The sequence below is a fragment of the Oncorhynchus clarkii genome, chromosome 13, assembly GCF_045791955.1.
Source record: "Oncorhynchus clarkii lewisi isolate Uvic-CL-2024 chromosome 13, UVic_Ocla_1.0, whole genome shotgun sequence".
Classification (NCBI taxonomy): Eukaryota; Metazoa; Chordata; class Actinopteri; order Salmoniformes; family Salmonidae; genus Oncorhynchus; species Oncorhynchus clarkii.
Window position 1 is genome coordinate 56301296 of NC_092159.1, and position 17034 is coordinate 56318329.

At 41.1% G+C, this 17034-nt stretch overlaps 1 protein-coding gene and 1 long non-coding RNA gene across 2 annotated transcripts; one reads left to right on the forward strand and one right to left on the reverse strand.

The window, feature by feature from the left end:
* Positions 1–38: 38 nt before the first annotated feature.
* LOC139365135 (ras-related C3 botulinum toxin substrate 1-like) lies at positions 39–11025 on the reverse strand. Its single transcript, XM_071102549.1, has 6 exons — positions 10677–11025; positions 5745–5816; positions 2642–2759; positions 2322–2384; positions 1881–2040; positions 39–1587 (listed from the first exon to the last, which is right to left on the reverse strand). Exons 1-6 carry the CDS (start codon positions 10709–10711, stop codon positions 1457–1459), a joined length of 579 nt encoding a protein of 192 aa, XP_070958650.1. The 5' UTR covers positions 10712–11025; the 3' UTR covers positions 39–1456.
* LOC139365136 (uncharacterized) lies at positions 8812–13669 on the forward strand. The gene is made up of 2 exons (XR_011626541.1): positions 8812–10145; positions 12239–13669. It is a non-coding gene; the product is annotated as an uncharacterized lncRNA (long non-coding RNA).
* The last annotated feature ends 3365 nt before the right edge of the window (positions 13670–17034 follow it).

Genomic DNA, 17034 nt, shown 5'->3' on the forward strand with positions numbered 1-17034 from the left:
CATATGAATACCTCAAATGTAAAGGCAAAGTAAATGCACACAGTATGTTTAATTCAAATTTAATGGTTCTCAAAAAAGTGACATTTCTTTATCCATAAAGCCAAAGGGCCACAACATTGGCTCAGTTGGAGCGCAGCTTGATGCCTGAATAACAGTTACATATCTTGTAGTTCAAATAAGTAAATGCAAAAAATATAAAATGTATATGTATCAGTATATGTAGCACATTTCATGCCATCTGCATTAATTACAAAAGGCTAGACTTGTAGGAAAATTAAAGGTTTATTTGTAGTTGGTAAACAATATAGCGCTCATAGTTTGTTTAAAAATACAGTGAGTGATTAACTTCAGTGGAATTTTTAAAAATACAAAATAGCCAATTGAATTCAAATGATGAATATATACACACTACGTCGTTACTGACTGTAGCTTAGTTAGTGTTACAACATTCCTCAGTCATTTAAATGCTCTCTCCCTTGCTCCACCTTCCAAGTAGTTGTGGCTACTGTAAATCAAATGGGCTATTCACGAAGAAATCGCTGCATGAATAGTTTCTGATAAATGCCCAAAGACTAATATAAAAAGGTGCTTTTATCTCACATCGACACCCAAAACAGTCCTCACATCCAATCTTTGTTTTTCTCAGGCAACGATTCGGTTCAGACAGTCAGACAGTACAGGGAGGACACAGCAGGAGCGGGTGGGGGATACAACATTTTTGACTAACAGGTTCAACCGTGCAACGAGGCACGCCAGCTCTCCCATTAAATACTGAAGGATCACGCTTTTTCCAATCGACAAAAAGCACTGTTGGCTAGACCAGTGTTTCCCAAACTCAGTCCTAGTCTAATTAGATTTATGGTACATTAATTAGTAGTTGGAGGTGAAAATAAAATTGGTGATGTTATTAACTTGGCTAGTTCTGGATTTCCATGTTATAAAGAATGCCACCCCACAAATAGAATGCCATCTTAACCATGTAACCGTTAACTGCTGTGCATCATGCCAAATTATTAGCTGTACTGTTAAGGAGGTAAACCTAAAAAAATAGCAACAAGTTTAGTGTCTGTCTGCTGTACAGCTTCTAATATCTGCAGAATGCAGTTTGGCAAATTCACACTCCACCCAAAACAACCTCTAAAGACTGTAAACAATATGGACTACGAGTAAGAGCAACAAATCAAAAACATTTCATCATCCTTCTCACAGAAGTTTAAATCCATTTTTAGAAGGCCTCTGGAATTTCTTACACTTCAGTGATGTCACCCATTCCTAAACCTATCTGTATGTTCAGTTTCTTTTAACAAAGGAACAGTTTGTCCCAGTGCTGTACTAGTAGAGACTAATATATTATATATAAAAGGAAAGATTCCGAAGTAAAATGCTTTTGTGTCTGCGTTGTCTGTCTCCCTGCCCGGCGAGTGCCCACTTCCCGACACTTCCTGTCTGCGGGGTTCTAGAGCAGGGAGCACTTCCTTCTCCTCTTCTTGACGGGCGGGGGGCAGAGGACCGCCCGGATGGCCTCGTCAAACACAGTCTTCAGGCCGCGCTGGGTCAGGGCCGAGCACTCCAGGTACTTCACCGCACCTGAGCGACAGGAGAGAGAATGAGGAGACTGCTACTACTAATGCATGGCTCTGAAGGGTGTGCATGTGCAGTCCAAGCAGGAGAGAAGCCAGTTACTCTTCACTCACTCTCTTTGAGACATCACTTTCTAAAGCCTTACTCAGAGAGCATGACTACATCCTAAGTAATGCATGAGTCCAACCACTTTCTCCTGGTTGAGAAGGTTATCTGCATTCAAAGCATGAATTGTCCCTAACAGTAAACACACTCCCTAAACCTGCATTCATTGTCACTGATAGACACTGAACACATACCGATCTCTTTGGCCATGGCCAGGCCCTGGGGGTAGGTGATAGGGGTGAGTTTCTTCTCCCTGAGCTTCTCGATGGTGTCCTTATCGTCCCTCAGATCCAACTTGGTGCCCACTAGGATGATGGGCGTGTTGGGGCAGTGGTGCCTGACCTCTGGGTACCACTATGAAGAGAGACCACATTGGGCATGTCTACTTTCATAGGGTTCCCATTCAATTTGTCATTACAGTTTCCACGACTTTTCAAAAGGTTGATCAATATAACCAGTAAAAATCAGTTTAATCTTATGAAGATTCAATATGGACTGTCTTTTCCTAAATGCAGCTCTGAAAAATAGAGCTAGACAATATAAATGTGTTTGAACTGAACATCATGTGCTGTAGACAAGCTCCTTGTATTGAATTCTTAAGAGCTATGATGAGTTGCTTCAAACAGGGCACCCACCTTGGCACGGACGTTTTCAAACGAGGCAGGACTCACGAGGGAGAAACAGATAAGGAACACATCCTGGAGAGAGAGAGAGGGGGAATAATCTCAGTCAGTACCTGTGATAATCACTTCCGTAATCACAGTGTTCCTTACATACACAAAGGTGTGTGTTTCCTTATATCTAAAACGTCCTTATTATTACCCACAGAGACGAGGACTACGCTATTTTTGGCAGAATGTCCTGTAAGTACACAAAGGCTTCATTTCAAACAAAACAATAGTAAGGAAGTTTCAGCTGTTCCCATGGCAATGCATGTCTGGTCTGTCAATCTTACCGTTTGTGGGTAGGAGAGGGGGCGGAGTCTGTCGTAGTCCTCCTGCCCTGCTGTATCCCAAAGGCCCAAGTTGACTGGTTTTCCATCCACCATCACATTGGCAGAGTAGTTGTCAAACCTGTAGGGATCAGTCAACCGCTATGAGTTTGGGTATAGGCTAATAATCAACTGCAGACAACAAAGGAGAGAGAAGTGTATCCTATTTAACTTGATGTGAAAACCTAAAGTGCCTAGCTGTATGTATCAGACTAACTATAAATCATACTTCTATAAGGGAATAGAAGAACATCTATAGATGTTTTTACATAAGCTCGTAATCCTTATTTAAAGGGACAATCAACAGGTGAAACTATAAAGCATCTCCCCACCACTTTTGGTAGAAAGCTGAAGGATGGCCCTGGAGAAATGTAACCATTTCAATTCAGACTGACCTATAGATGCAAGGACTGACCATCCAAGATATCAAAATGATAGACCAATTTAGACCTGTGACACCAAGTTAGGGCAATTAATTATCAGGTAGAACAGAAAACCAGCAGGCACCAAACCTCATGGGGTAAGAGTTGAATACCCATTCAGTGTTGGTTTACATTTACAATAATTACAAACATTGGAGTTAAACAAGCATACATTTTGGGTTCTGCTGGGGTATGACAGTTACAGTGCCTTGCGAAAGTATTCGGCCCCCTTGAAGTTTGCGACCTTTTGCCACATTTCAGGCTTCAAACAAAGATATAAAACTGTATTTTTTTGTGAAGAATCAACAACAAGTGGGACACAATCATGAAGTGGAATGACATTTATTGGATATTTCAAACTTTTTTAACAAATCAAAAACTGAAAAATTGTGTGTGCAAAATTATTCAGCCCCCTTAAGTTAATACTTTGTAGCGCCACCTTTTGCTGCGATTACAGCTGTAAGTCGCTTGGGGTATGTCTCTATCAGTTTTGCACATCGAGAGACTGACATTTTTTCCCATTCCTCCTTGCAAAACAGCTCGAGCTCAGTGAGGTTGGATGTAGAGCATTTGTGAACAGCAATTTTCAGTTCTTTCCACAGATTCTCAATTGGATTCAGGTCTGGACTTTGACTTGGCCATTCTAACACCTGGATATGTTTATTTTTGAACCATTCCATTGTAGATTTTGCTTTATGTTTTGGATCATTGTCTTGTTGGAAGACAAATCTCCGTCCCAGTCTCAGGTCTTTTGCAGACTCCATCAGGTTTTCTTCCAGAATGGTCCTGTATTTGGCTCCATCCATCTTCCCATCAATTTTAACCATCTTCCCTGTCCCTGCTGAAGAAAAGCAGGCCCAAACCATGATGCTGCCACCACCATGTTTGACAGTGGGGATGGTGTGTTCAGGGTGATGAGCTGTGTTGCTTTTATGCCAAACATAACGTTTTGCATTGTTGCCAAAAAGTTCAATTTTGGTTTCATCTGACCAGAGCACCTTCTTCCACATGTTTGGTGTGTCTCCCAGGTGGCTTGTGGCAAACTTTAAACAACACTTTTTATGGATATCTTTAAGAAATGGCTTTCTTCTTGCCACTCTTCCATAAAGGCCAGATTTGTGCAATATACGACTGATTGTTGTCCTATGGACAGAGACTCCCACCTCAGCTGTAGATCTCTGCAGTTCATCCAGAGTGATCATGGGCCTCTTGGCTGCATCTCTGATCAGTCTTCTCCTTGTATGAGCTGAAAGTTTAGAGGGACGGCCAGGTCTTGGTAAATTTGCAGTGGTCTGATACTCCTTCCATTTCAATATTATCGCTTGCACAGTGCTCCTTTGGATGTTTAAAGCTTGGGAAATCTTTTTGTATCCAAATTCGGCTTTAAACTTCTTCACAACAGTATATCGGACCTGCCTGGTGTGTTCCTTGTTCTTCATGATGCTCTCTGCGCTTTTAACGGACCTCTGAGACTATTACAGTGCAGGTGCATTTATACGGAGACTTGATTACACACAGGTGGATTGTATTTATCATCATTAGTCATTTAGGTCAACATTGGATCATTCAGAGATCCTCACTGAACTTCTGGAGAGAGTTTGCTGCACTGAAAGTAAAGGGGCTGAATAATTTTGCACGCCCAATTTTTCAGTTTTTGATTTGTTAAAAAAGTTTGAAATATCCAATAAATGTCATTCCACTTCATGATTGTGTCCCACTTGTTGTTGATTCTTCACAAAAAAATACAGTTTTATATCTTTGTTTGAAGCCTGAAATGTGGCAAAAGGTCGCAAAGTTCAAGGGGGCCGAATACTTTCGCAAGGCACTGTAAACTAAGCTCATGGGGCATTTATCAGTTATATTCTTTAATAATCAATGGGTCTCTCTCATTCATTTAGAAGTCCAAAAATAGAAGTAGCAGCTGCAGATTTCCCCTTTAACATTATTATTTGAATGTTTTACAGTATTTCCTCTTATGAAGAACTGGTTCAAACTGGTGAAAAACTCTTGGTAAATCTGACCAGTGACCATCAATAATAGAAAATCTGGTCACTTATCTAAACCAGTTTATGTCACTGATACAGATCAACATAACAAGTTAGTGCTAGGTCAGATAAGACCTAAAAACCCTTCTGGTAATTTATGTTGCCGTGTTTTCCCCAAGTATTTCTTCCCCTAAGGGAGCGCACACAACCCAACGAATGTCGATCTGCCGGCCATCTGCCGTTTGTTTGGCGCAGTATGTTTTAGGGACCACCCCGCCAGTGGACATCTGACTGACAACATTTTCATGTGATTCTACATGTACAATTGGTTAGCAAATTACGTCTGGCACTCTGTTCAGAGATGCTATGTACTCTTGGCTGGCAAACGCTACCGGTATGATGCTAAGGCCCCCAGGTTAGCATGATTAGCATCCCAAGCTGCCAACAAACATTTTCCCACCAAATCCAATTGAAATCGTATTTGCAAGTTTAGGTGAGGGGCAAAAGATAGCTATGTAGAGATTCCCTCCCTACCTAGCCTGAATAATGGTTGTGGAGACTGAGACAAGGGGAGAATTAGAGGGGTGTGGTGCTGGGGGTGTCTGGCTTCAGGGGGTTCCCAGGCCAGACCTCCCAACCGGGGGCTGTAGAGGTACTCACACTGTGGGGATGTACTCTCCAGGGAAGGCGTTGGTCGTGTAGCTGATCAGCAGACATGTCTTACCCACAGCTCTGGAAGAGGAGAAGATAAAAGGCACATGTCAATGTTATGGAACAAATCATAGGTGTGCATGCCATATGCCAATTTTATAGCATGATGTCGATCCTCTGAAAGAACCATGCTTAAGACATGGCCATGGTCTATTATAGAGGGCATTGAGGTCCCTACCAAACTTGAATCTGGGTGGATGGACAACACAGACTTCAAAATCTACCTTGAACGATTGAATGCCCTGCAGCCAGGAACTCAGACTTGGTTCAAATGAGTAAGGTTGAGATTAGGCCTAGCCTCCGCCAAGATGTCTGATGCCATGCTCTACACATTAATACATTGATTATCACACATTGATGATTAGAGGGCGACTGATTAATCGGAATGGCTGATTAATTAGGGCCGATTTCAAGTTTTCATAAAAATCGGAAATCTGTATATATATATATATATTACACCTTTATTTAATATTTATTTAACTAGGCAAGTCAGTTAAGAACCCATTCTTATTTTCAATGACGGCCTAGGAACGGTGGGTTAACTGCCTTGTTCAGGGGCAGAATGACAGATTTTTACGTTGTCAGCTCAGGGATTCAATCTTGCAACCTTACGGTTAACTAGTCCAACGCTCTAACCACCTGCCTCACGAGGAGTCCGCCTGTTACGCGAATGCAGTAAGAAGCCAAGGTCAAAATTAAATCAAATTTATTTGTCACATACACATGGTTAGCAGATGTTAATGCGAGTGTAGCGAAATGCTTGTGCTTCTAGTTCCGACAATGCAATAATAACCAACGAGTAATCTAACCTAACAATTCCAAAACTACTACCGTATACACACACAAGTGTAAAGGGATAAATAATATGTACATAAAGATATATGAATGAGTGATGGTACAGAGCGGCATAGGCAAGATGCAATAGATGGTATCGAGTACAGTATATACATATGAGATGAGTAATGTAGGGTATGTAAACAAAGTGGCATAGTTTAAAGTGGCTAGTGATACATGTATTACATAAAGATGCAGTAGATGATATAGAGTACAGTATATACGTATACATATGAGATGAATAATGTAGGGTATGTAAACATTATATTGAGTAGCATTGTTTAAAGTGGCTAGTGATATATTTTACATCATTTCCCATCAATTCCCATTATTAAAGTGGCTGGAGTTGAGTCAGTGTGTTGGCAGCAGCCACTCAATGTTAGTGATGGCTGTTTAACAGTGATGGCCTTGAGATTGAAAAACAGCTTCTATCTCTCGGTCCCAGCTTTGATGCACCTGTACTGACCTCGCCTTCTGGATGATAGCGGGGTGAACAGGCAGTGGCTTGGGTGGTTGTTGTCCTTGATGATCTTTATGGCCTTCCTGTGACATCGGGTGGTGTAGGTGTCCTGGAGGGCAGGTAGTTTGCCCCCGGTGATGCGTTGTGCAGACCTCACTACCCTCTGGAGAGCCTTACGGTTGTGGGCGGAGCAGTTGCCGTACCAGGCGGTGATACAGCCCGACAGGATGCTCTCGATTGTGCATCTGAAGAAGTTTGTGAGTGCTTTTGGTGACAAGCCGAATTTCTTCAGCCTCCTGAGGTTGAAGAGGCGCTGCTGCGTGGGTGGACCAATTCAGTTTGTCCGTGATGTGTACGCTGAGGAACTTAAAACTTACTACCCTCTCCACTACTGTCCCATCGATGTGGATAGGGGGGTGTTCCCTCTGCTGTTTCCTGAAGTCCACAATCATCTCCTTAGTTTTGTTGACGTTGAGTGTGAGGATATTTTCCTGACACCACACACCGAGGGCCCTCACCTCCTCCCTGTAGGCCGTCTCGTCGTTGTTGGTAATCAAGCCTACCACTGTAGTGTCGTCTGCAAACTTGATGATTGAGTTGGAGGCGTGCGTGGCCACGCAGTCGTGGGTGAACAGGGAGTACAGGAGAGGGCTCAGAACGCACCCTTGTGGGGCCCCAGTGTTGAGGATCAGCGGGGTGGAGATGTTGTTACCTACCCTCACCACCTGGGGGCGGCCCGTCAGGAAGTCCAGTACCCAGTTGCACAGGGCGGGGTCGAGACCCAGGGTCTCGAGCTTGATGACGAGTTTGGAGGGTACTATGGTGTTAAATGCTGAGCTGTGGTTGATGAACAGCATTCTCACATAGGTATTCCTCTTGTCCAGATGGGTTAGGGCAGTGTGCAGTGTGGTTGAGATTGCATCGTCTGTGGACCTATTTGGGCGGTAAGCAAATTGGAGTGGGTCTAGGGTGTCAGGTAGGGTGGAGGTGATATGGTCCTTGACTAGTCTCTCAAAGCACTTCATGATGACGGAAGTGAGTGCTACGGGGCGGTAGTTGTTACCTTAGCTTTCTTGGGAACAGGAACAATGGTGGCCCTCTTGAAGCATGTGGGAACAGCAGACTGGGATAAGGATTGAATGAATATGTCCGTAAACAAACCAGCCAGCTGGTCTGCGCATGCTCTGAGGGCGCGGCTGGGGATGCCGTCTGGGCCTGCAGCCTTGCGAGGATTAACACGTTTAAATGTTTTACTCACCTCAGCTGCAGTGAAGGAGAGTCTGCATGTTTTGGTTGCGGGCCGTGTCAGTGGCACTGTATTGTCCTCAAAGCGGGCAAAAAAGTTATTTAGTCTGCCTGGGAGCAAGACATCCTGGTCCGTGACGGGGCTGGTTTTCTTTTTGTAATCCGTGATTGACTGTAGACCCTGCCACATACCTCGTGTCTGAGCCGTAATGCTAGCTAGTTGCTAGCTAGCATTAAACTTAATCAATCATAATCACTAGTTATAACTACACATGGTTGATGATATTACTAGTTTATCTAGCATGTCCTGCGTTGCATATAATCGATGCAGTGCGCATCCGCGAAAAAGGACTGTCGTTGCTCCAACGTGTACCTAACCATAAACACCAATACCTTTCTTAAAATCAAGTATATATTTTTAAACCTGCATATTTAGCTAATTTTAAAAATCAGCCGATTAATCGGCATCGGCGGTATCGGCGTTGAAAAATCATAATCGGTCGACCTCTATTGACGATCGCACATTTCAGAGGATCACCTGCTTTTTTTTCTCAATGATCTGAGGTTCAGTAAAACCAACTCACGTCCGTAACTCTTTGAAATGTGGCCTAGTTACTATTTCAAAAGATAAAAAGCTAGCCGACGAATGGGAGTGGACAGTTATATTACCTCCTTAAATCAAAGAATAGAACAGTTCAGCCGTGGTTCCATCTACGACATGTGGGCTTTAATTTCTCCTGCTGCCTACAATATCCACCACACCCAGCCCAGAGGCTACATAGTCTGTTGTGTACACCCTCCCCTCCCCTCCTACACATTATGAGGAGCGCCCAAACAGATCAGAGTTTTCTGATACGGTCATCCAAAAGTGCACAGTTATTTGAATGGCTAAATACCAGCCAGGTGAGGAACAGGTTTGACCAGCACCACTAGGGTAACTAAAATATGTTACCAAGTTTGTTACCTATTTGTTGGGTAATACCTACCTACCAACCACTAGCAAAGGGTTTGTATCTACCTGGTTAGCAAACAGAGGTTGGTGAAGTGCAGTGAGTCACCACGTCTTATTACCACACTCACACCTTAGGTTTGACCTGAGGCCATTTAACTTGGTTGGGAACGGCAAACTTCAAGGAGTTATTATACAGTCCAGATGAAATACTCCCTATGATCCAGACATTAATATTCATATATAGAGTGAGTCAGTCCACCTGTAATGGTCTGGGATAGTTGAATGCATTCAGTGGGTAAGTGACTAGGTATCCCCTTTCCCTCTCTTTACTTCACACCTGGAAAATGTTTCTATGGTAACATTAGCTTGCTGGCAAAGATGAATACCAGTTAACTGTTTTCACAATTTAGATTCAATGAAATAACCAAGTAAACAATGACAGAAAGAAACTGGAGACAAGGTTTACTTGAGCCCAAAAAATACAAAAGCTTCAAATACAGCTTGCCAAGTACCTCAACTCCTCCATTAAGTTGAGTGCAGACTGGAGTTTTTAAAGGAACCTCCGACTTCAATACTTCAAAAATATACATTTGTAAACCCTTACATGTATCTATGTTTGTCCTCTGTTGCGTGCCTTTATTTGTTTGCTTTAAGCCCTACCTTTTAATAAAATGTTCATCAAATACAATCGCTGACTGTTTCCATGTTGATTCAATTGGCACAAGCGCATTTGCGCGGAGTTGCCATCATACAGCAACGGTGAAACAGTCGGTGGTTGTATTTTATTAGCGTTTTATAAAAAAGTATGATTTCAGCAAACAAATGGCCTGCAACAACAGAGGACAAACACAGGTATACGGTAAGTGTTTAATAATTTAAATGTTTAAGTATCGACGTATAGTTAGTTATTAGTGATGGGGGAAAATCGATAGTTACATATCGCAATATCATTTTTGGCCAACATTATCCGTACTTTAACAAAAAACAAAATAATAATTGGTAGCGAAGTTTGAGAAATTTGGCTAGAATATAGACATGTTTCAGCATCTGAATGTACACAGCTATGGCAGAGCAGTGATTTAATTCATAAAGTTTACACACCCACTTAATTTAGTCACATTGATGGGGACTAAACCAGCTGATTTGCACAAATAACAATTGTGAGAATAAGCATGTATTTGCTTGCGTAATGTTGGATTGTCATTGAACTTGTTAGTTTGGTAGTTACCTAGCCTTTAGCTAACTTTTCACCTAGCTAACTAACGTTAGCTAGCAAGTTAACACATTTGCTAGCTATATTATTTATTTGACATTCACACCAAATATAGATAGTCACTTAGCTATAATGGTACATCGTGTATTTATAGTTAGTAAACGTTCATAAACTTACCCGTCCCCAACCACGACACACTTTATGGCCTGCATTGTTCCGGACCGTACTACCAGACTGGTCCAGATGCGTCGCTAAGTCCGTTTACTAGCTTGGGTGCTAGCTTAGTTACCCACTATTTTGTCTAAACTTGTTCAAACTTGAAATGTCTGTAATTATTTGGTCAAAGTAAGACTGATTGACAAGGTTAATGTGTGTCTTTTCGAAAGTGTCCGATAAGATATTTTTTTGAAGTGATCTTGCTACATTCCCATACTTTCTCAACTGGAAATTATGGAGCAAACAGCTGCTACCACCCATTGAAGAAAAAAACAGAGCTGCGTTTTACATCGCAAAACCGTGCGGAACTATCCGTTCACCGGGTCACTTCCGGTTGCTTTAGACGCCCACGCACGGATTTAAATCACTGATGTGCAGTGGTTTAATCCTAAAACAAAAGACAGTACATTGTGAAAAACGAAAGAAGCATGAAATTAAGAAAAGGGATATGAACTTGTATCTTTCACACAACATACGTCCAATTATTTATAAGTAAGTTAGCCGTTTGAAAACGTGTACCAAAATACACTTTTGAGAAGTGTGAACAACTTTCAGTTTTCAGGTAGCGTGGAGTTAACAGAAGATAATATGCTGACATCGTGATGTTGATATACGGTATGGTATGCAAAGGTATCTGGTATACATAGTAACCAGAAGAGTATACGAGAGACGAGTTTATCCAAATTATTATATTCTCAAAAAAAATAACAAGAGTATTTACGGACACCATAGACAGTTACACCATGATGACGTAGCCGGATATCATTGCATTGCAACTTCCGTGAGTCACACTAATGTTCCGTTTGACCAAAACTGGAAAATAATGGTGGATTTTTCGGTTGGGGTGGGGTACCTCGTCAAAAGACGAAAATATGAATGATTAAAACTCCAGACAACGATGGCAGTGTGCACTGTTGTATCTTCTTAACTTGTAAATAAGATTCCGGTGGATAATCTCCGTTGTAGATATTGTTTTATGGCGGGTCTGTCTTATTTAGTGTTCCGTTTTTCGGGGTCCGCTGGTCGGACTTATGGGGTGTTTTCTAAAGGATTGACGAGGACTTTGTTGATATTTTTTGATCTCGCGTGGCGACTGCGAATCAGATTCCCATACCTCTACCTCATCGCTTCGATGATGTTCAATGTGCGATTACAGGTAAACATATTCCTGGCTAACCTTGCACCTAAACGGTGCATACAGTTAGCTAAAGCGAACATTTTATCTTCACAGATTGACTGAGCTATTTTAGCTGCTAGCTAACGTTCGTTAACGCGTCAGCTAAATAAAAAATTAAGGTAATTTGCTAGTTTGCTAGCTAATCTAAGAAGCCACAGCATAAGGTTTGGCAAAGCAAATCAAGTTTGAAGTACAGTATCACGACCATAAAGGAGGCAGATTTAGACAGCCACTGCCCACTTTGACACGTCATGCTTTGTTGAGTGTCATTTCTTGTTTTCATACATTTACAATATGTCAGATTTCCAATTTTTAGTTAACTGTCTTTGTATTTTCCTATTTGCAGGTCCATATTGAGATTCACTGAGTGTGTTACAACTGCCACAATTGAGGACCCAACACCCCTGACTGCTCATTAGTGGGCATCTTCAGTCAGAACTTCCCAAAGAGACCCTGCAGACCTCACACAATCAACCATGTGGAAGAGGGCACTAGTATCAGGGGCCAGTGTGACAATGCGCAATGTTACACGACCGTTGTCTCAGCCACCCCTTGTCATAGGAACCCAGTGCCTTTGCTTGGGAAGGACACCATGATGATGTCATTAACAATGGCCGCCGGGGAGTGCAGAGATCTGTGAGGTTGTACTGGGATATATCCCTCACAGCCACTCGCCACCAGAGATTCTTGAGCTGCCCATCTGGTCAGAGGAGACATATGAAAGGATGACCAGTGGAATTCGACACTGCCTTTTTGTCGCAGACCACAAGGAGGACTGAGAAACAAAAATTACAATGACAACAATGGAATGAATGTTTTTGGAACCTTATTTCTTCTTCCTCTTAGAGTTCTGTTTGAAGTGTTCATCCGTGCTCATCTGTAGTCGTCTCCGAAGGAAAACTGGAAACTTGTCATATAGTTCCCCTCATAATGAAACACAAGTATCCACTAGCTTGCATCTCCACCGCATGACATAAACCAGTGCATGTTTTCTATTCTCAGTGGTTTGGGCATTTTTTTTGAGCGGTTTTGGAAAAGTTTGTTTGCCAATGGAAAGATGGTGCAGTGAGTTGGAAAGTGGAAGAGGATACATTTCAGTGTAGGTCAGCAGGGCTATTGTTACAACCTTTCAGTGTAGCTCAGCAGGGCTACTGTTACAACCTTTTAGTGTAGCTCAGCAGGGCTACTGTTACAACCTTTCAGTGTAGCTCAGCAGGGCTACTGTTACAACCTTTCAGTGTAGCTCAGCAGGGCTACTGTTACAACCTTTCAGTGTAGCTCAGCAGGGCTACTGTTACAACCTTTCAGTGTAGCTCAGCAGGGCTACTGTTACAACCTTTCAGTGTGGGTACGGTCATCTTTCAGTCTCGGTACGGTCACCTTTCAGTATGGGTACGGTCACCTTTCAGTTATAGAAATGGCAAGGTGCTTGTTGTGTAATGTGCATCTATCCTTAGTGTCACTTCTTCTCACTGATTTGGAATGGAATGTTGCAGTGTAGGTGTCAGACAAACAGGAAGGATCCAGGAAAGGAATGACTGCATGACACACAAACACACACTTGTCACCCACTTCTCTCTATCGGTCAATGGAGCTAACGAGGTGGAATTTTAGATTTGAAATAAATGGTTTATGATTTTGTCTTAGGTATGCACTCATCCTTATTTCTCAGTAAAGTGTTTGTGGGTTTTGTCAATTCTTGAGTCACTGTATTAAAAGGGTAAGGAATTTAATATGGTTGTACCTCCTTGGAAACAATAAATTATTAAACAATCAACTATTTCTGTCATTTATATTCTATGAAATAACTTTAAGGTTATAATTCATAATATTGGATTCATACACAAACCTCTACCCTTCTACACCCTCATGGTAATGTTTACTTAAGTGGGTAAGATCTATAGTAAGGATTTTTGTGTTAAATCTGTTATTTAACCTGTATATCTTATCCAATCTATTATTAGAGAGTGTCCAGAGGGCATAGCAGAGATACCATTTCAAAGAACAGTGTGACTATTGAGGTCATTCATTCATCCTCCCAAGATGGATTTCATAGCCCACAGATCATTTACAATGTGATCAATTAATTTAATTAAAAGTGGATTTCAGACAATTTAATTACAGTCAATTCAACATATCCCCTTATGGATGAAGCAGGACATTTTCTGCAATCAAGATGATCCATTGGTCCATTGATCTGTTAAAGATTGTCTTAGAAACATATTGTAAGGGAGTGAACATTATATAAGGGTTACATGGAGAAAATCAGACCTCTGAAATGAAAATGGTTCTCAATTCCTTCAGCAAAACATATTTGACCTAAACCCTCCCTGAATGCTTGAAAAAACAAGTGACCCTCTATACCTAAAATGATCATTTAAATAAAGTGAATAGCAGAGAACATGCCTACCGTTTACCCTCACTTCTTGGACAGACCAGAACCTTAGATATGCAGTTTTAGAAACTGTTCTTCATCCTGTAAACATTATATGGCAACTCAGGAATGTTGATAGCAAGAGTAGGGGTGGAAAGATATCCTTTATTGTAAAAGCATTGCATGAATCTTTCATCGTATTTGCAGGACCAATAAAAAATGGCCTTTTATTTAAACAAATTACATATTAGCAGAATTGTTTTAATACCGCGCAAATTCCCCAAATCACAGGCTAAGAATGGATAGAGAGATAGGCCTATGTGTTAATCTTAACATATTTCTCCAATGCCAAATCATTGTCTTGTTTGCGACTAAACTGTCCCTATTTGCAAATAATAAAATCTGAGACGTCATTAGGAATCTGAGCATAGTACTTTCAAAACTTTCCACCCCATACAGAGTAGACCTGCTAACGACACAGAAAAATGTAAGCTGCTGGCTAGGGTTCCCTAAAATCTGTCTGGGTTTAAACATATTCTACTGTACAGAAAGTGAATAGCTTAATCAATTGATAGTGACAGAATTAAAGTAAAAAGATGTGTCTCCTCAGCTATATAAGGTTGTAGCTCAGCATCTGAATGTCAAAGAAATGAAACAATAATATCCCTATATGCATGGGAGTCTTTCCTTTGTATTTTACAGCTTGTTTCTAGCATAAAGCATTGCGGACCAAATCGCTGTTATAGATCACTTTATATAATCGCATCCATTTTATTTTCTTCCAAATCTTAAGCAAACAAGAGGTAGGTCTGTGCTTTTTGCCATTTTCTTTCATAAAAATAGGCCTATGGTAAACCCTCTCATACCCCTTCATTTCCAGTCTCGGTTTTAACTTAATAGCTTATGGATATAGCAGCCTATAGCCTAATTTTGTCTGTCAAACAGGAAGTCTACCTCTTATTTCTTAAATAGGTAGAAATAGGCTCCAACACAAAGCCCTATTGTTGTTAGTAAAACGAAGTCCAATTAAAATGAAGATGTTGAAATTAATTATGCCTACTCAAATTTGCCTACTTTCAGCACCATGTGCTGTCCATTTTAGATTGCTTGTGCCGCAGCTTCAAGTTTCAGCACCACAATGTAAATCTGTCTTATTGTGAGGTCAATAACGCTGATAAATAGGCCTACACCATGGGAAAGAAACATTTTGTGGGGCGATGGGTAGCGATGCTTCGTAGGTGACTGTTGTTGATGTGTGCAGAGGGTCCCTGGTTCAAGAAGCCTTTGGTGCTCCTCCTGAACAGCACAGCCATTGGTTAGGCAGCACACAAAAAAGTGTTTGATCAGCAAGAGCAGACCAGTGCTCAGGGTTGGAATATCCATTGCAGTGTGTAATGCTGCCTAGTTTTATTTACACCATCCCAGCAGCTATCATAGGAATATAACTTTGCTCTGTGCTTCTCCGAGCATGTACTTCGTAGCCTATAGGCTATGAATCATTTGAATGAGACCACACTAAATAGCCTATAGGCTATGGATCATTTGATTGAGACCACACTAAATAGCCTATAGACTATGGATCATTTGATTGAGACCACACTAAATAGCCTATAGCCTATGGATCATTTGATTGAGACCACACGAAATAGCCTATAGGCACACTTGATATTGCACACCCAGTGGAGAATCAGAGATGAGGGGCGGCATCAGGCACACAGCGATATATCGCCTGATAAACAACTCATTCTAAAACACTGAGAAACATTGACATTTCATCAATGAAAAATTACATGACCCTCCCCTGGACTAGATTTGAAAAAACTTAACCCCCCCTTGACTGAAATTGGAAAAGCATGACCCTCCTCCATTTTCCTCCAGGTACCCATTATGTAAATGTGGATCCTCCCCTAATGGAACAATAATACTGTATTAAATAGGCATAACAGAATATGGTTTGAATATTCATAATGGCGGTTGTCCTATAGCACACCAAGAGCTAATAATTTGTAAGAATTGTTGGGTATTACATCCTTTATAGGAGAATTGTTGGGTAGTACATCCTTTATAGGAGAATTGTTGGGTATTACATCCTTTATAGGAGAATTGTTGGGTAGTACATCCTTTATAGGAGAATTGTTGGGTATTACATCCTTTATAGGAGAATTGTTGAGTAGTACATTCTTTATAGGAGAATTGTTGGGTAGTACATCCTTTATAGGAGAATTGTTGGGTATTACATCCTTTATAGGAGAATTGTTGGGTATTACATCCTTTATAGGAGAATTGTTGGGTATTACATCCTTTATAGGAGAATTGTTGGGTATTACATCCTTTATAGGAGAATTGTTGGGTATTACATCCTTTATAGGAGAATTGTTGGGTAGTACATCCTTTATAGGAGAATTGTTGGGTATTACATCCTTTATAGGAGAATTGTTGGGTAGTACATCCTTTATAGGAGAATTGTTGAGTATTACATCCTTTATAGGAGAATTGTTGGGTATTACATCCTTTATAGGAGAATTGTTGGGTAGTACATCCTTTATAGGAGAATTGTTGGGTATTACATCCTTTATAGGAGAATTGTTGGGTAGTACATCCTTTATAGGAGAATTGTTGGGTATTACATCCTTTATAGGAGAATTGTTGGGTAGTGTATCCTTTATAGGAGAATTGTTGGGTATTACATCCTTTATAGGAGAATTGTTGGGTAGTGTATCCTTTATAGGAGAATTGTTGGGTAGTGTATCCTTCTGTCTTGACTTAGC

Bases quoted from the DNA above. Each gene is read 5' to 3' on its own strand.
- LOC139365135 (XM_071102549.1), bottom strand. From the start codon at position 10,711: ATGCAGGCCATAAAGTGTGTCGTGGTTGGGGACGG. The intron at 2,041-2,321 runs GTGGGTGCCCTG...CTCTCTTCATAG, and splicing joins TTGAAAACGTCCGTGCCAAG to TGGTACCCAGAGGTCAGGCA. The intron at 1,588-1,880 runs GTATGTGTTCAG...CCTGTCGCTCAG, and splicing joins GGCCATGGCCAAAGAGATCG to GTGCGGTGAAGTACCTGGAG.